The 20,322-nt window shown below is 39.6% G+C and overlaps 1 protein-coding gene across 2 annotated transcripts; it reads left to right on the top strand.

The window, feature by feature from the left end:
* Positions 1–27: 27 nt before the first annotated feature.
* Positions 28–20,275, top strand: tmem71 (transmembrane protein 71). 2 transcript variants are annotated; one of them, XM_023396705.2, is made up of 13 exons: positions 28–746; positions 1,454–1,677; positions 5,455–5,546; positions 6,910–6,972; positions 8,056–8,101; positions 9,239–9,448; positions 11,300–11,601; positions 11,749–11,943; positions 12,082–12,126; positions 12,362–12,428; positions 12,959–13,020; positions 14,165–14,214; positions 15,161–20,275. In XM_023396705.2, the coding sequence occupies exons 4-13, from the start codon at positions 6,942–6,944 to the stop codon at positions 15,182–15,184; spliced, it is 1,032 nt and encodes a 343-aa protein (XP_023252473.1). In that variant the 5' UTR covers positions 28–746; positions 1,454–1,677; positions 5,455–5,546; positions 6,910–6,941; the 3' UTR covers positions 15,185–20,275. The 2 variants fall into 2 exon arrangements, with proteins under 2 accessions (XP_023252473.1, XP_023252475.1); XM_023396707.2 differs by lacking the exon at positions 12,082–12,126 and having other exon boundaries at positions 36–746.
* Positions 20,276–20,322: the final 47 nt, after the last annotated feature.

Below are 20,322 nucleotides of genomic sequence, written 5' to 3'. Positions count from 1 at the left end.
TTATCAGAGAGACTAGAAACCCCCCAAAACCCCACCAGGGATTTTGGTTTCATTTCATCTAAACCTTGTCAAGTAAATCAAGCCTGTCCCACAAGTCTTGGTATTTAACCTTCTAAATAAAAATTGGATCTATTAGAGAGAAAAAGGTAAGTTATGATTAACTGAAAAACTAAATTTTATTTCCATAAAACACTGCACTTTTGCCTCATTTACTATGCGCAGAGGCATGCATATGCAAATTGACCCCGCCTCTAACCCCACCCATCACTCCGCTACTCACCTGCAACTCTGATCTGCTCGTCATGTACATAAAAACTCTGCTACTTTTTGTTTTACAGGCACTTTATGGGAGCAGGTACTGTCACCTGCAGGTTAACAGTCTTAACACCATGAGGCTTGAATTAGAATTACTATAATACGTTGTTTTGTTAACAGCCATCAGCGCCTGCTTGTAGTCTATTCCCTACACTGCTGTGTGCCAGGATAAGAGTCATGTGTTGAGCCAGCTGCTACCACATCTGTCAGTTAGAGTCACATATGACTTGGACATTTATTAAATGCATGTGCTTTCTATTTACATAAAATGGTTTTCAGGTGGAACCCTTATTGCAACATGAGCGCTGTGAATCCATTTGGGAAACTGGACATTGCTGCAAATTGCCTTTTGATGTGGGCCTGTTCTCCCACAGTGAACGGGAACTTGATGAATCAGCAACTCATTTTAATAATCCCATCCAGAACTGCAGGTATTATCACACTCAGGGACGCTGCGATATGCCAGACCTACCAGACAATTAAGCAGAATTCTATTATTCCAAAAAGGGGCAAGGCATACTGAACCTGTCTGCTAATTCCTGTGGCTAACAGGTGGTTGCCAGAAACCCCACATTTTAACTCTAGTCTTTGCAGTGACAATTTTATCTAAATAAATATACTATTCTTACAATAATTAGGATTTTTCTTGAGCTCTTGGACTGAGTATTTGACCTTAACATCCTCTCTGAGACAGGAAAGAGATGAATACATACATTGTAAATATAACACACCAAAAGAATTTCAACAATTAACAGCTGCAATCTTGTACATTTTCTGAATTGCAGGGGCCTATATACAATTTGTGCATTTGAAAATATATGCATACAAAAGTTGTGTAAAGCTCCGCCCCTCAAGTTGATATGATTGGTCCTTAGGACATGTGAAATTAACAAGTATTGGCTGTCTGAAGCCGTGATTTTCAGAATCTCATTGATTTACTGCAGTAAGGCGGAAATACTCCCTCGCGGCGGTGACTGTCTCGTTCGGTCATGATATGTATTGTATTATATAACATATATCATATGGACATGTTGACAAGGGTGAATTTTTTCCTCGGAGGGGGGTCTTTAAGCGAAGGAAGCTTTTACTTTGAAAACGCTGACCGGAACCTGTATTGTTTTGTGTTTTAACTTGCCAGCCGCTGGTGTTTCCTGTGAGTGGGCGAGGCGCAGTGACAGCTGCCGCGGAGCTCCGAGCTTCTTCTGTTTGTTTTTATTCACACGGATGGAAAAGGAAAGAAATCGATTTTAAACCAAAGTCCAGAAAAAAGAAAAGAAGAAGAAGAAAAAGTTTGATCAATCCTGTGAAAGAAGATTTTATTTTTAAACTTTCAGTAGGAGAAGAAAGCGGAAAAACAACCCGGTGAGTTCAGTTCAATCCCGTTATTTCTTTGTCTGGATTTGTGCAGTAAAGTCTCCTAAGACTTAAAACATATAAAGAAAGTATAAAACAAAAACAATAACATTTAAAAAAAAAAATAGGAATAGTTTTGTAATAGTTTGATATATTTTTGTCAACTAATGTAAATTGTTATAAATTCCTTCCTTTAAAGAAAAAAAGAAAAATTCAAGCTTTGTTATTCCTTTCAGGTGTAATATGTATTTGAATTATATATGTATGTATATATATATTACTTACAACCATATGATTATGTCAACGTAAATGCCACACATACTTCACAGTTATGGTGGAAATATTACACGAATGGTGCAACTAGAAATAGCGTGAAGCCACTATTGGAAATGTATATGAGACATTATCAAAATATTAAAAGGATGTTGATTCAAATTTTACTATTACAGTAAAGACAATAGACACAATATGGGATATATTTCTATATGAGATAATATGACACTATGAGGCGTTACAGCAGAACTACAGGAGTAAACCATCATCAGAAAACTGCAGAAGCTAAATTAGAGCATCATTAACTCTGTATAGGGATATTATTTTATTGTTTATTTAAAAGTACAATACAGCAACAATATTAGAATAACAATGACAACACTGTAAAGCTTGTAATAAGAGGCACTAAAGTGATATCAAAGGGGAGAAAACAAAATAAAGGCCTCAAATTGTATTAAAGGCTTTACAACTTCAGCCGTGTTCACTTTGAACCTGCTGCAAACATCTGTATTTAAACAGAACAGAAATGTAGCAGAGACTCTCCGGCAGGTTCAGCTCAGTGTGGCTGTGTGTGCGTGAAGCTGGAGCTGCTGATGGTGAAATGGTTTGGTCCATCTTTGTGTTTCCTGCTACGCGTTTTCCTCCAACATCAGCAGCTCCAACACAGAACACACTGCTGCTGCTGCAAGGCATGCTGGGAGGTTGGGAAGAGTCCAACATGAGACATAAGGGGGGGAATTAAATAAATAAATAAATAAATAAAGGTAATCCTATTATGAATGATTGAAGATACTGACTATCAATGACATTATTCTCTGTTATTTTAGAGATATAATTTAAAAGTGAGTGTTTGAAACAGACGAGTCACGTTTCTGAGCAACACAGACATTTTAAGACTTAAAGAATTATTTTAATGATAATAAAATCTTTAAATGAATGAAATACCTTACTATGTCAACCTCACTAATAAGCTTAGCTTCTATTCTGTAAATTCACATTTTTTTCATCATTTTCTGTTTATTCATTTACTGCGAGCTTTTGAATGTCATGTATATAGAAGATTTAAAACAAAACAAAACAGATTTCACCCTTTTTAATGAATATGGTCAATAATAGAAACTAAAATTCAACATATAGGGATACAGATTGTAGAACTGAACCTGGGCTCCAACAAATGATTATTTCCTTCTCAATTAATCTGCCATTATTTCTTGATTAGTCGATTATTCATTTTGTCTATAAAATGTTAAAATGTCTTCTTTTGTTTGGTCAACATAAGCTTAAATTTTAAATCCTCACAACTGAGAACCAGGAACTGGAAATGTATTTTTGCTTAAAAAATGATTTAAATGATTAATCAACTATTAAAATAGTTGTTGATTCATTTTCTTCCAATCAGCTAATGGGTTAAATGACTAATTGTTGCAGCTCTGGAGCTTACACTCATCTTTCATCATTTTACTCTGCAGGTTTCTGAATGTCATGGACAAAAATGTGACTAACTTCACTCTGTAACGCACATACTGAATGTATCTGTGACGTATACACACAAATACAGATTGTAGTCTTGAACGTACAGTTGTTCAAAAACAGAAGAGTCTTTGTTTTCGGGCCCTGGTCTGAGCTGAACAGGCTGGAAGCCACTAAAACCACATGTTTGTTCTCATCTTTGTCTGTGGACACAAAATTTGTTTTACACAATTCTGTGTCACAGTTATTTTTATGCAGTTCCATCCTGAGCAGTGAAGAGGAACTTCTATTTACAGGCTTTTAGTCAGGAAATGTGGAGGTTTGTTTTTTATTCTCCAAACACTCACAGACTGATAGACTTAAGACAATTCTGCATCAAGACAGACCCAGGCTGTTCAACCAGTTTCTCTGCCATCATGTTCATTATCTGGTCTGGACCGGTCAGTGTAGTCAGTTGTATGAGGTGTCTGCTGTGGCCTGGAAAAACCTGGAAAACAAGCTTGGAAAAGTTTTGAATGTGTGTTAAAATAATGGTCAGGTTGTTACACAGACCGTTACTGAGCGTTTACACAGGATCGTATTCCTTCTCCTCAGAGGACGCAGCCTTTAGATTTCATTCAGCCTCATTGACAAGGATGAACGAACAGTTGTAAGTTCAGCAGCTGCTCAGTCAGTTTGCTGGTAGTTCCAGGGGGCGGCAGCAGGGCTCCAGACTGTTGTGTTTTAAAAATCAAAAGAAGCATTTTACAGTTGGAACAGAGGAAGATGAGAAAGGAAACCCCCCCCCCCCCCACCCCGCCCCCCTTGGCATTCACTGTAACACAGAGAGTCCCTGTTAGTCGCCCAGCAACGGTCACTGACCCAGTTCATCATCCACTTTGCTGTTTAGCTTTCATTCAGCAGAGTAAGACAATAGCAGAGAGAGAGGTGGTTCTTCCTGTTAGAACATCAGCCGCGGTTAGCCTCTTTATGCTAACGTTGGTTAACCATGCCCTGACTCTTTAAAGCTTTGAAGGTACAATCTGTCAAATCCAAACAAAAACTAAATTCACAAGAGGTCTGAAACTTGGCTGTGACTCCCGGGACTACTGCTACCATGTTCATGGTGCTTCAGTACTGTCTGTATGTCATTTCCACATGTTGGCAACCACAGAATTTACGGAGCACATTTACACAGTGAGACAACAGTCAGATTAAAACACAGAGAATTAAAAGAAAAGTAAATAAATAAATAAAAACCTCCGTTTTCGGTCAGAACGTCTGACACTCTGTGAATGACACGGCACACAGCTGATCGATGGACACGAAACACTTCACCAATAATTAACCACTGAGCATCATTAACTGCAGAGGAGCTGGAAGAGCACAGCTGAGGAAAGTGGAGTGATCCGCTCTAGACAAACAAATCATAAAGTGACTGCCGATCAAATCTATAGAGCAAATTCAATTCCTCGTTGTTAAGGGTCCATCAGGTTCTTTTGATCGTGGAAAACTGTTGTTGGGATGTTCATCCTCTTCATTCGTTACCATAGACTCAGACATTTTGCTGATAAGATACAATCAGAGATAACTTCATTTTTTTTCCCTTAGTTTGGTCTCTAAAGTCTTCGGTGCAACGGCTTAACTGAGTTTCAGTGATTCCTTAAGTATAAGGCCAAGATAAGGAGAAAACCTTAGTCCTTAGTTTTTATTTTGGACTTAAAGAAAAATCTTAATTTAAGATGCTTTGTGCAACTAGCTCCTGAGGTGTTTACTGTACTTTTATAGTTCGGACTCTTATTAGATTAGAGTGCAGGGACCGGTCTAAATGCAGTGAACTTGTCGCAGGCTGTCAGTCAGAAATCTGATAAGCTGATGTTTTACAGTTCAGACTGTAGAGGAATGTAAACACGAGGTCACAGGTAACAACATGTGTGACTGAGCCCGGACTCGTCCCCTCAGTGTGACTGTCAGAGTTAAAGTCCCTCCGGCAGATGCGGGGTTAACAGGAAACATGAGCTCAGAGTCACAGCCCCTCTGTTTTTCTTGCATTTTTTTTCTCAGGCTGCCGCTCGGTCTCCTGCAGGATGTGAGAGAAGCTCAACAGAAAACTCTCCCACAGCGACGCAGAGATCTGAGCAGGAACAAGTTTAAAGGTAAGACTGCTGCCATGAGTCTTTAAAATAACCTGCTCGTATTTTGTAGTCTGATCAGTGTGGATTAGATTTATATTAGCCTGCTGAATGTTAATTCAATTAATCCCTGAAGTGCTCAGACGAGAGAGGAGGACTCCTCTGATCAGCTCTGCAGGGATTAACTGAACTGACAAGTTACTGGAGAGCAGATCAGGAGCGGCGGCAGCTTTTTGAAGAGCTGAAATCACTGAAAAAATGTTTCTATAAAAACCAGACTGCTCGACTTTCTCTTGCCTGATATCTTCTTAACTATTAAAACACATCAGTGAGTCTCACTGTTACACGTCCTGCTGCCACAAATACTCACTACAGCACCAAATGTGGATTAATCCGCTGCTGAAAATAGTCCCCAACAAATATATATATATATATATATATATATATATATATTACTTTATATTAATGAGGTGTTTCAAAGATTTACGTGTTGAGTAGGAACCAGTGGGTTCAGAGCTGAGAGCCACAGAAAGAGGAGGAAGACAGGATGTACTGTGCTGAGAGAAGAATGAACACACTGAGAGATATGAGAGAAGAGTGTACTACTCCTTTGAATTTAGCTGTCACATCTGTGTATTTATTTAATTTGACGACAGGTCAGTTCAAATACAATTAAAATGAACTTTAAATTGGTTTGTTTTCCATTTGCTTGTAGATTTGAGTGAAAGAAAAAGAAACACATCGATAAACGGATCAATCCACGTGTGAATAAATACATAAAGACAAAAATAACAAGAACAAAAATGAAATGTTGAAGAAAAAATACAAATATTTGACAAATAAACTGAATCTTTGAGAGTTGCTTTAACCAAATGAATAAGTTTATCAGTAAATAATAACAATAACAATAATAATAATAATAATAATTATTATTATTATTATTATTATAAATTTAACTATCTTTTCTCAACTATGTCTTTGTCACAGACTCAATAACCAGATTTTGTGGGTCCCCAAAATGATGATGTTTTAACTCTTAAAAATATACATTTTGTTATGAGTCTTATAACTTGTCTGGTTTTTTGTCTATAGGGAAACTGTATCATATTGGGATTAAATAAAGACAAGACATTTAACATTTACACAACATAAACTAATCCACGACCAAAACATCAGTGTAGGTCTCTATGTCTGTTCGGTTTAAATCTGACCATAAAAAGACCTAAACTTTCTGCAGAATGTCATTTGTAAATGGTTCATTTTTGTCTTTGCTCCTGGTTTTAGGGCTTTAACAGACGCTGAAATGTGTGTGAGCTGTTTGTGTTTTTGTTCTGTCGGCTGAATGTTTCTCACCTCCAGCTGCTGGATGTCTTAACGTCTTTCACAGATCGCCAGACGAGACTCGGCTTCAGACAAAACATGGCGCTGTTCTTCTCCGGAGCCGTTACAAGTACGTCTGCTACAGCAGCACGAACATCTGTACTCACCACACATCTGCATCAGCAGTGGACTAATATAAAAACTAATTTGACATTTTATGGATTTAGTGGACGCACATGAGGAAGCAAAGTTCAGCATCAACACATACAAACAAAAACCTTCACAATAAGATATGAGAACTAGAATCACCTCCTGGTGGTTGTATCCCTCCTCCACTCAGACTAGTTTCAGGTTACATCCCTGTTTATCCAGAGTCAGAGAAAATATGAACCATCTGTGTGAAATTTTGTCATAGTTGCTGTGAGTAATGGCTAAAAAGTGTTTTGCGAGGTCACACTGACCTTTGACCTTTCATCATCAAATCGGTTCGTCCTCGAGTCCAAGTGACCGCCATATCTCAGTAATGCAGTGACGTAGCTTCAGATTTGGTACAAACATTCATTTGGCTTTAGGGATGAACTGATTAGATTTTTGTGGCTAAAGGTGAAAGGTCAAGGGCGTGGTGACCTCACAAAACAGGTTCTTGGCCATAACTCACAAATTCATACACTAATTATGAGACAATTTAACTCAAATGGTCAACTTCACAGTGACATCATAATGTTCTCCTAAAACACTTCTGGCTGTTATTCAACACAAGAAGGAGACTGTGACCGTATTTCCTGCAGGTTGGCAGATTGGCGGAGGGATACAACCATGAAGAGGCGATTCTGGTTCATATAGGTGAACTGTTTTATGTAACACTGATGCACTTTATTTGAAGGCTCTGCTGTAACACTAAAACTCTAAACATTGTTCTGTAGATTGTCAACAGAACAAACAGGAAATGTCTTTGCTGCTGTGAATGTATTTGAATGAGCTTGGAAACACAGGACAATAAGCTGTGTGTCACATTCCTACACAGTCTTCATCATCAAGAGTAAATTTACTCAAGTGGTTTCCCAGGCCGGCCTCAGGAATGCTCTCTGGCTCTTCATGCTGATAACAGGAGGCCTCTGTATTTAGAACGACCTGTGTGACCAGCGTGTGTCTCCAGTCTTTCACCTGTTTGTTAATGGAACTCATCCCGTCTTTTCTAATGTCTGTTGTTCAGGTTCACCCATAAAACGGAGGTTGCGGGCAAATCACTCGTGTCAGAGGTAAAAACTTCAGCTTCTTTTTCCTTTTCTTGACTAAATGTATTCTGTGCTGCGGAGAGACTGATCGACTTTTGTCTAGTTTCATGCGGCAGTCACACAAAACACCACCATCCATTCATTCAACAGTCCGACTGAACTTTACCCTCTGAAATAATAGGGCTACGTCCACACTAAGGATCTCCGTCCGGATGAGCATTTTAGCTCTGTATCAGACTCGCTGAATGCTAATGTTAGCATGTTTAGCTGAAAGCACAGTTGGAGTCAAAGTAGAGCACATTAATATGCTAGTTCACATCCTGATAGTGTAGCATGTAATATTTACCAAATCATCTGTCATTTATTTCAAAATAATGCTGTCATGTGTTTCAAGTACATACGCTGTGATCTGGTTGGTTCAGGGCTCAAGTCCATTCTGGTTCAATCGGGTCTTAAAGCTCCATATTTTCCTCTTCTTCTGTGTTTTATTTGAAGTGTTGATCCATAAGAAGATATATTGGTGGTTTTAAGAACCAAAAACCATCTCAGTGTAGTTTTACATCTCCTCTCCCAGGCTTCTCTCTGGAGCTCAAGTAACAACAGGTCAGTGAGCCAATCAGAACAGAGGAGGCTCTGAGCATCTCTTCTGATTGGCTGACTGTTTTCTGAGTGATCCAACAAAAATATAGCAGATTTCAGGTAAACACTCAGAGAAACCAAACCCTGCAAGGTTGGATGGTGGGTTGAGTGGTGACTGCTTTGTTGTGACATCACAAAGTTCCAGAAGTCCTGACGGCTGGTTTTAAGGCTCAGTTTCTGAATACAGGCTGTGTGCATTTCTCTGTGGACTGAGGCTTTGATACTTTCACAGTCTTAATATAGAACCTAGACCTGATCTATAATCAAACTACACATGGACATCTACGTTAGACTATATCGACCTTTAAAGACATAAGTTGCAGATAGCATGTTAACATGTTAACATCAGGTACAGTAACTCGCCATGTTGGGAATAAAGTACAGTCTGATTCCTGACCTGAAGCTGATCTTTGACCTGTATTGGACTCTGCATTGGTCTGCTGGACTCCCAGACCACTTACTGGTTTTAGTTTTAGACTTGTATCCCACATGCTGACCTCCTCCTGTCTGTGTCTCTCTCAGCCTCGACCTGTCTCTCCTCTCCCCTGACTCCTCCTACGTCTGCTACTCGTCGGCGGATGGCGGTGACCCCAGCTGCTGCCGGCGCTCGCCGCGCCTCCTCACCAACGGGTACTACAGCGTCACCGAGGACAGCTTCACCTGGGACGACGACGGAAATGTGTCGCTGACGCCCTGCAAGACCAACGTGTCCTACAAGGAGAACCTGGTCAGGTGAGAGCAGCACATGATAATATACTTTATTTATACAGTAGTAACAGAGTCGACATGTTCTATAACATCCACATGGAACATTATAATACAGAACATATCACCTACACTGACTGTTTATTTTATTCATATTAAAACATTTTAGAAACTGTTGAAACATCATATTTTATAATGATTGTTCCATTAGTTTAATTGTTACAATCAAATTGTAAATTTGCCACAAAAGTGGAGGAACAGATTTAACACTGTGACATGAGAGATCTGTTGGAAATAAAAGGGAAACATATACTTTGTGTTTATCTGGCAAGCAGCTTTATTAGCCAGCAGCTGTATTAGCCTGAGGCTAATAAACAACAAGACATGATCTTCATTTTCCCCACAATCATGGAAAATTAGCAGACATGGAAAAAGTTCCTGATGTGCAGCCAGACTAGTCAGATACTCAAATTACAGAAACTGGGTGAATTAATGAAATTTAAAGGATCAGTTTGGTGATATTCAGTTTTATTGTCCACTTATCCCATGAAAAGATCCAAACCAACAATGTGTTGCGATGATAACGTCCCTCCTCTGTCTGTGGCTCTCAGCTCTGCGCTCATTGGTTCCTGCTGAAAACGTAAATCTTTAAAAGCATAAACATAAAACATAAAGTTTCATTTTTAAGAAGTCTCAGTAATTTCAGCTGCTCACTGTAGTTTTTTATCAAACCAACCGGAGGAAGTATTGCATTTACTGGGGACTATCTTCAGTGGCATGTACATGTTTGCTGCTGTAGAAGGTTTTAGTCCAGTTCAGCCTGAAGGATGAAGTCACATCTGTACCAGACACCAAACCCACATGTTGTCATACGGAACAGCCTTAAAAGTCACAACTGTGACACACACACAGAGAAACACACACACACACACACACACACACACACACACACACACACACACACACACACACTCACACTCACACTCACACTCACTCACTCCATCTTCAAACACCTCTTTATAGTGCTGAGGTCATCCGGTGCAGCCAATCAGAGCGAGCCGTTAAACAGGTTTAAAAGCTGTAAATTCTTCACTTGTGACATTTGCTGCCCTCAGGAGCAAAAGCATGATGTCATCTGTCACTGTTGCTAGGAGACTCGCGTGTTATTGAAGCCCTCGTTGTCGACATGAGAAGAGTTTCTTTGTTCTGTTTACGTAACAGATCGAGTCTGCAGAGGCTTTTTACCTTCAGCCTTTCGGCCTGTATTAATCCCTCACACATACATTGTACATGTCGTCACACACGTGAACCAAACAGACTCGTGTTCCTTTGCTCTGCAGCTGGATCGGGAATCAAACACATCTGGTGAAGCATCTGAGCCACAAACCTCTGGAGCCTTCACACCCTCGAAAACACTCACCTGGAGATTTTCAGAGACACATAGAACAAGCTGTTGATCAATTAATTAGTCGATTATTGTAAAATTCATCAGCAACCATTTTGATGCCTAAGATAAAATGCTTTTCAGATGTGAAGGTTTCCTGCTGATCCTTGTCTTATATGATAAAATAAACTTTAAGATGTCATCTCTTCAAACTGATTCTTGAGTTCTTGAAATTGATTCACTATTTTCTAGATAAAAAGACGAGTCATTTAATCAACACAGAGCTCAGCAGATGAGTCAATGCATCATTAATGCAAGGAAAAGGTTTCTGCTCTTCATTTATAAAACAAAACTTTAAAAAAAAACAAAACTTGATTTTGCAGGAAAATGGGGAGAGAAAAACGAGGAAAACCTTCAAATAAAGACAAAATTAACAGACATTCAGCAACAAGTAGAAAGCAGGATCCTTTTTAATGATTCTCTTCTTCTCTCAGGGTTTTCCGGCGCAGGCGGAGGCCTCGCAGCTCCCTGGCTCGCCTCCTGAGCGATGTCACAGAGACCTGCCAGTCGTGGCTGGATGAGAAAGTCTTCAGGGGCGTGTTCAGGACGGGAAAGCACCACAACTGGGACCAAGACCAGGACCAGGACAAGGACCAGGATAAGGACCTGGACAGAGAATATGAGAGGGATCCTGTTTGGGCGAAGAGTAGTCAGCAGCACCGGGCCCCGCTGGACGAGTCCTCCTGGTCTGGACTCTGCAGCACCGAGCTGGAGGACAGCCGCAGCTTCACATATGGTGGGTAACAGCTGGAGGTTAAGTTCAGCCTGATTCTGGATCTGATGTGGTTCTAAAATCCCCGATGCTGCGTGCAGATGAGAAAAGAAAATTAAAAATAAATCCAAACCCCCCACTAAAAATATGGTTTTGTTTTTTCTCTTTCAGACCCAACAGAGATCCCACCCCCTCCTGACAAAGTGTCCCCGCCCCCAAAGATGCTGATCCAGGAAGAGATTTGCTCTGAGATCTGTCAGTCAAAGGAGCGGTTCACCCAGTCACTGGGTGGACTCTCAGAAGTCCCGCCTCCCTCTCCTTTCTACACCAACACCTGCTGCTGTCAGGCCTCACCTGAGCACACAGGTCAGCTGCAACATTATCATCATCATCATCATCAACATCATCATCATCATCATTATTATTGTGTGTGTACCAGCTGCTTCAGAGACATCAACATAACAGGAGATAATTACATTTTTACTTTTTTTTTACGACAACCAGCAGCTGCAGTTTGTCCTGTGTTGAAACCAGTGGGCGGGGTTCGAGGTTAGAACAGCTGTTTTTTTTTTTTCTTTTCTACTCTTAAACTTCATCATCAAACTGAAATTCTGGTTTTACAGTGCAACAAAAAGACACCACAGATGATAACTGAGACGTTAGCTCATTAGCTCACAGCCCAAAATCTTCACATCAGTAACTAATGTAAATGTAATGTATTTCATTTGTATTGTTGTTTTTTCTCATCAGCTCTGACGTGTATTTGTTTGTGTTTTTGTTTCAGGGTTAACGATGAAGGCCTTTCTCCTTTTCATCTTCACCATCTTCATCTTCTCGGCTCTTTATTCAGGGTAAAACTTTGTTTTTATTTCTCTTTAATGGCAACCATTTTTTTCCACTGGTTTAAACCACCAACTTAAGCTCCATATTTTCCTCTTCTCCTGTGTTTTATTTGAAGTGTTGATCCATAAGAAGATATATTTGTTGTTTTAATAACCAAAAACCATCTCAGTTTAGTTTTACATCTCCTCTCTCAGGCTTCTCTCTGGAGCTCTAGTAACAACAGATCAGTGAGCCAATCAGAAGAGAGGAGGCTCTGAGCCTCTCTCTGGTTGACTGCTTTCTAAGTGATCCATTAAAAATATAGCAGAATTCAGGTAAACACTCAGAGAAACCAAATCCTGCGAGGTTGGATGGTGGGGCCAGGTGGGCGGGGCTTGGGGTGTGGCTGAAAGCGGTGACTGCTTTGTTGTGACATCACAAAGTTACAGAAGTCCCTCATTTTTTATCCAGTTTTTAAGTCAAGTTCACGTTTGAGTGGAGAATCTTTAAACTTGAATCTTTTGTGTGTCATGTTTTCTGTACCTCCTCCTCTCTGCAGGTGTCTGTGGTGGAGCTCGACTGTGACATCCATTGTGTTCATGATGGTGTCAACATTTATGTGTAAGTAACATATAAGATTAGACTCATGCATCAGGTCAGTCTCATGGATCTGCTGACGAAATATTCCCTGATATGACAAAACTAAACATGACAGAAAATCTGTAACAGAGTAGGCTATTCATTTTGTGTGTAAAATGAATTCATGTATATGATTTAGGGATGCCCCGATTGATCGACCGCCGATCAAGATAGGCAGATTTTCATTAAAAATACATGATTGGCATAAATGCTTCAAGTCACCGATCACCTGTGGTTAATACTCTGGTGTATGGAAGAAGATTAGAGCTACATCTAATCCTGTTCTGTACTGGTGTCTGCGGCTGAGAGAAGCGCTGTGTTCTGTGTAGCGTAGTCCTGCCTCCCACCTTGTTGTTGCGCACAGGCCGTCAAAACCAAACATGTCGGCCGTGTGGAACTTTTATAAAGCATGTGAGACTGATATAACGTACACCATCTGCAATGCGGGGCTCCAGACTAACTTGACTAACTTTATCACTGGTTGCAGACATGATTTGGTCGCACCTTTTCTAAATACAGCCTATTTCTTCATGAAGGACTCTCTGAGGCTTCCTCTTCTTTATTAGCAGCAGAGCATCAGAATGAGAATAAATGACAATATCAGATTTATGGATATTTCTCACTTTGCTCTGATGATCTGAAGAACTCTCTGTTTCTCTTTCCTGTCTGTCTCTGTCTGTCAGCGTCTTATCACGCAGTGACCTTAAACTCACCACGGAGCAAAACGATTTTACTGACTGTAAACAGACTGTGTATGCTACTCACACGCTCTTAGGTTTACTGGAAGATTTAGAAAATATTAGTGTGATATGATGATATGATATGGAAGGGGAGGGAGCCTCGGCTGTGGATCGGCCGATCGCCCCCATAGATGATCGGTACTGGTATCCCTTCTTTGATTATATAAATTAGCATTATTTTTAAAGCAGCGATGTTTACGTGACCTCTACTGTTACAAGATAAATTCAGAGAAAAAGAGAATTCTGAAGGTCTGGACTCTGTAGCAGCTTGTCTTCAGCTTCAAAACTGATTTTTTCAAATCAACATCAGTTTTTTAAAAACCTGCAAACTTTAGACCTTCAAAGATTTGAGGATTAAATAGCTAAGCAGTTCTGTCTCTTTTCAGTCCTGACAAAGTCGGGGCCAATGGGCGAGTGGAGGAGGGCGAAGACGGAGGTGAGTCGAAAATCACGTCAACACATTTCACTTCATTTTGGCAGCAAAGAAGTAACGTTAAAGGTCCCGTATTTTACACTTTTCTTTTGTTATATTTGAAGTGTTGATCCATAAGAAGAAATATTTGTGGTTTTAAGTGAATGCTAATGTTAGCATATTCAGCTCAAGTCCACATTTCTCTGTGGACTGAGTGCTCTGATACTTTAGCCGTGTTTCAGCCGCAGGAACTTTCCGCTGGAACCAGGAACCTTTTGAGGAACTATGCGCGTTTTGACCCCTGGATCCAGGGTCTAAATTTAGTTCCAGGGTAATTGATCGACCCCTAAAAATGTACCAGGTCAGGGGGGTAGTACTCTCCAAAGGTTCAGGAACCTTGAGGGGTGTGGTCTGCAGTGCTGAACATTTCTGACTGGTCGAGTACTCGCTGCGTTTTATTTCACCCGCCATGTTTAAAAGTCTGCAGGGAGTGAGCAATTGAGCACCGAGCGAACACATTTTCCGCAGCGCGAAACAGATCCGGGAGAGGGTAAAAAACTGAAACAGGACTTCAAAATAATAAAGAACCACAACAACCGGAGTGGCGAGGGTTGCTACCCGCCACGTGTAGTATGGGATCGTCCCGTATTTGAAAATAAAATGCTGTGTCCTGTAGGCTATTGAATATATACGGGATGCAATTGGTCCCGTATTTTCGTTCATGTTATGTCCTCAAAGTGCTGTGAATAATGTAATGTCAAGTAATAATTTTGCATAATCTACCCGGGACTTAAGTCTGCGATGGAAACAGACAACAATGGGCCACAGGAACCTTTTTGTCGCTGAAGAAACACGGCTTTTCACAGTATTAATATAGAACCTAGACCTGCTTTATAATCCAACAACACATGGACATTTACCCGAATACTATATGGAACTTAAACAGTGGCTAATGTTTCTGTTTTTTCAGGACATCACATCAAGAAATGAGTAAAAGAAGAGAAGATGAGTGACATGAGCAACTGGAGGAGAGAAAGAGGAAAAAGTCTGATGGAAACTCAGCGGAAATATTTTACATTTCACCAACCGTTTGCATGTAAGTTGCACTTAAAGGACCAAGTTATACTGAGCTCCGGAAAACATTTTACAGCAGCACCTGTTTGACTGCAAAACTTCGACTGAATTTGAATGTAAATCTTTGTGTGTTTTGTTCTCTGAGCTGAAGGGCTGCACTTCTTTGTATATTTGTATATACAAAGAAGTATATTTTGTATATTTGACCTTTAAATCTAAAGAAAAAAATTCTGGGGAAAATCCAGCATGGTGTTGCATCCAAACAAACTTTTGTATATTATGTCAACACAGCACTCAAACTGAGAACTTTTCACCAGCATCATGTTTGGATTTTCCCAGCGAAGAAAACAGTTTGTTTCTGATAAAATGCTGAAGGAACTCTTTAACATGGTGACACAAGTTACCGTAGTTTAGCCATGAAAGATGAATAATTTCCATATCAAATACAAAACATCCAAATATACGTGACATATATTTAAAAGACTAAGTGTATCTTCTGGTTAGTAGCTGAACTTGGCTTTTTTTGAGCTGTCCACAGTGACCAAACGTCTGATGTTCAGCGTTTGAGAACAAATTCAGGTCCAGCAGCAAAAAAAAAAAAAAATTTAAATAACAGCTGTGACTTTTTCTAAAAAAAACAAAAAACAAACCAAATGCACAAAACACCTGAAGTTCACATTGATCTACCTGGCATCTCTAATTGAAGGGGTTAAGTGCCATTTTTTTCCTGAGGAAACTGAATGAAGAGTTTTACACCAAAATGACAGAGACAATAAAAAACAGACACAACACAAGATATTTTTTAAAAATAATGTTGGTGTTGGTACATTAAAGCTGCACCGGGTCAGATTTGAATGCGACTTTGACCAGAGAGGGAAGGATGACTTCTGACTGCTGGACTCAGTTACATCCATCCAGACACATGTCGTTGTTTCATTCACTCTGATGAATTCATACTGATAGTTAAAACTGATTAGGTATCGTTAATCTCGTCAGTTAAAGCGTCACATGTGCTTCAGTATCAGCTGTTCTCCCGATTTCATGTTTGAGTTTTATGTCCTTTAATCTTAAAACAGCTTGAAATGTCAGAAATAACATTAGCAGGAAAACATAAAGCAAACGATTTGAGTCATGAAGAAAAATATAAAACTTAGTTTTTGTAATGTTCCCTTGTGCAGCTTTAACAGTATCATGTAAATCTTAGATCAACTTGTTCTCTGCAGCGTTTTGTGGTAAAACTCTGTTAAGTGCCTAATAATACAGAATAATACAGGGAAGTGTTAGATTTGAACCTGAAATGCTGCTGAAACATTAAACAGACCAGCTCCAGTGGTTAATGGGGATATTTGATTTCATCTGCCTACTGGAGCAGCTGGGTGGAGTTAGTATGTCAGAGGAAATACATTTTCAAATACAGTGGACTGTGGAGAAGTCAGTGGCTGGTTTTATAAAAACAGACTGAAAAGGAGTTTCAATAAGAACAGACACATGACATGTGACTGGTTTCTCTTTGATTTTAAAGAATCTAAAGCTTCCTGGCTGGCTGCTGGCTGCAATGCTCTCTGGGACTTTGTGTTGTTGTGGTTTGAAGGGAATTGACTCCATCACAGTGTTAAAATGGGTCCAACCAAGCATCAACCTCTGGGACTGAATGCTAAAAACTGCAGTTCCTCTAATGACCACTAGAGTCTGGCTCCAACAGTGAGTCAATCCCCATTGACTCCCATGTTAAAATGTCCAACTTTACAGCAGAAAGAAACATGTTTACAGCCTGGTACAAAAACAGTTTTGGTCTCTAGAGCTAATTTCCTCCTTCGTGACAACTGTTTATATAACTCACCTCTTTACATTTCATGAAGACTTAAAGTTATGGAGACTTCAGGATGCCCCACCTCTTTGGGATTTTTGGATTAGCTGGGAGTTAAGGGTGGAGTCAGGCACTGCCAAGATGGTGATGGTGGAGCAGCTCACTCTGAGCTTCAGAAACCTATGGGTGATGTCACTGAGGCTATGTCCATCTTTATTTGCTGTCTGTGGGTCCAACACACTTAGACCATTCACTGTCTATTCCCATGTTTCCACGACATGGTACAGACTCTACTTGCTTTTGGTACCAGGTTCTTCCTTGTTTGGTACCAGGTTGTTCTTTGTAACTATAGTGACAGTGCACAAACGTATTATGACATCATCCTCAACGCGACACACACATGAACAATAGAGGATATAGAAGGGAACCCAAACGTTTCCGCTTCCTCGTTGACCATGGCGTGGTTTTGGTTGCTTTACTAAAGGGATAGAACAGTAACAGGCAGAACGTCTCATCTCGCACAATGATGACTCCGTAATGACGATTCTGTCTGACCAATCAGTAGTCTGCAGTGTTTTTACCTCAGCTTGCCTGGAACCTCGGTGGGAGGTGATACCAAAAAAAAGTAGCAGGTACCAGGTTCTATCCACAAGTTTTGCCTGATGGAAAACCAAAGAAAGTGAGTTGAGCCGGTACCCTGCAGAGGAACAGGGCTCTGTGGGAGAAGTGAAACCACATGCTGTCTGATATGATCCCATCTACTTCTCAGCCCCTGTTGAACTTTTCTCAGCCTCTGACTGCACAGTTTTTCTCCAGGATCTCGCTGTCTTTGTTCGTGCATCTGTGGCGGTTTTAAAATCCACGTGTGAACACAGCCTCCACCCAGCTGGCATCACAGGCAGGAAGAAATATCATCACCTATTCACAGCTCCTGTATAAGTCAGGTCTGCTTCTGTGTGAAGGTTAACTCTTCTTCACACATTTTACAGGGATTTCTGAAGGAGCAATAAGATAAAGGAAACCAGACAGTTGAGTTTCATGGGAGAACATTTAGGATTTCTGTAACAAAATCAGGGAGTTTATCTTGGTTTGAACAGTTTGTATAGATTATGTTACCACTCTGTGACTCCTGAAGGAGGAACAAAGAAAATCGAAGTGTTGCAGGAAGCTGGACTAAACAAATGTAAAGAAAATCTTGTACTGTTACGGCTTTATAAGGTTTTGACTTTATAAAGTTGTTAAAATTCAATCATGTTTGGGCCTCAAACTACGCCAAGACTTTTAGCGAACTTTGAAAAACAAAGAGATGAGCTGTGTCGTTTTTAGCGACGGCACAAATCAACTCTTCCTGTGTGAAACTTAAATGTTTTCATGTGTTTTTGTGTAACAAACTTTGACCAGATAAGTCTTCATGTTCCAGATTGTCTGAAGGGATTAGAATAAGTACAAATGTGGCTGTTCAAACAGTTGTGATAATCATGCTGTGTTTATGTCGTATGGAAATTAATCTAAAGTACCAGATCCAAACTTAAATAAATACTTAACTACTGTTCATCAACAAGTCAAGTATTTTTAATTACAGCCAGGAAAATTCAATTTTTCTGTTAGCAATTTTGGGCTTAATAATACAGAAGTGCTTGATAAGTCAAACAAACACAGACGCCTCATCAATTGAAATCGTTAGACGAAAGAATAACGACAAAAGAATATTTTTACACGACCAACTCTGCCGTCACTCAACTGCGAATTTTCTGTTGATGTGAATCCCTGAAAGTCATAAACTTTTCCATCTCATGTGACCTGAACGCAGCATATGATATAGAACATGAAGGTTTAAAGGTTGAGGTCACACCAGAATTGATGCGGCAAACCGCTAACATGCTAGCAACCCAGGAACACGGTAGCACCAAGCTTCTTTATATTTCATATTTTATATTTCATCTTGGTGCAAAACGTAATTCCACTGAAAATGAATTGACTTTGCTGTAGAAAATTTACATAATAAATTCTGGTGTGACTGAGCTTTTAAAACAGAAATTTCTCTCTTTCTGTGTAAATCAAGACTTTCTGAATCGGGTTTATTCACTTAAAGTGCCAAATGTTTTGAAATCTGATGATTCAGGAAAGGTTACGTCACCAATACTTCATCAATGAACACATATAAATCTATATTACTAATATTTTTAATACTGCTCTGCATGACTTTGTATTACTTTGCATTTAAAGCTGCACCTATAAATATATTTATATTAACGACAGATCAAATTACTCTGTGTAATGTGAAAGGTGTTGCTCATAGTTTTGAACCCACTGAGAATCAACACCGCAAAACTTTTTAGCCTCTTTTAGCTCTTAGTTTTGGTTTTACAGCCAAAATATGAGCCAGGTATTTTTTCACAGGAGCTGGTGGAGACCAAAAACTGAGGGAGTACTGGACAGGTGGCACAAACATGGCTCCAGATGAATGGTCATGTTGCTCTGTAGCTGCTAACATGTTATTGGTAGCTCGTTGTGCTGCCCCCTGGTGGCCAAAGCCAAGAAATGCAGCTTTAAATGATCAAAGTTAAACGTGGATCAAGTTTGGCCTTTTTTTTTTTTTTTTTTTTACATTTAAAAACTTTTCTTGAGATGTTGTAAAATATTGAATTTAATGCAAAAGACAAATAAGAAGAAGTTCCTTTGATAAAAATCAACATTTAACATGAATCGCACCTTTAGATGCTCCTGTTGTGTGTGAAGCAGTTGCTGTACATGGTGTTAATGATGTTGTACATAGATTTTTTTTATTTATCATTGACTGCACTTGTTTCCAAAAGTGGAAATGTGATACTCTGCTTGTGACAGCACTTATCTGTCCTGTACTGTATTCATGTCCTTAAAGTCTGGTTCAACAGCTGTTCTGAAAACTGCAAAATTAAGCCTTAAATGAGATGCCAACCAGATTTCAAATTTTATATAAATAAATCTGATGTATTTGCTTCCAAAACTACACTTGAAGGAGCAGTGTGGATCGCTGAGTCTCCGTCAGTAAAATGGTTTAAATGAACAAAAAGAAATTCAGTGATTTGGATGATGGGTAGTTTCCCATTTCGGCCTTTTGGTGGCGCTGTGTTTAAGATTTAATTTTTACAGTATTTGGCATATTGACAGAGTGAGACTTAAAGTGAATGTTTATCGTCCATTAAACCCTGTTATAAAGACCAACAGTGTATTTGTGTTTAGTGTAACCTGCATGTTTCTGTCTGTTTCAC

This window comes from Seriola lalandi, unplaced genomic scaffold (genome assembly GCF_002814215.2).
Source record: "Seriola lalandi dorsalis isolate HSWRI2012SDOR001 ecotype SW California unplaced genomic scaffold, Sedor1 jcf7180002054982, whole genome shotgun sequence".
Taxonomy (NCBI): domain Eukaryota; kingdom Metazoa; phylum Chordata; class Actinopteri; order Carangiformes; family Carangidae; genus Seriola; species Seriola lalandi.
This window is presented reverse-complemented; position numbering and strand designations above follow the sequence as displayed.

Bases quoted from the DNA above. Each gene is read 5' to 3' on its own strand.
- tmem71 (XM_023396705.2), top strand. From the start codon at position 6,942: ATGGCGCTGTTCTTCTCCGGAGCCGTTACAA. The intron at 9,449-11,299 runs GTGAGAGCAGCA...TTCTTCTCTCAG, and splicing joins TACAAGGAGAACCTGGTCAG to GGTTTTCCGGCGCAGGCGGA. The intron at 12,429-12,958 runs GTAAAACTTTGT...TCCTCTCTGCAG, and splicing joins TTCTCGGCTCTTTATTCAGG to GTGTCTGTGGTGGAGCTCGA.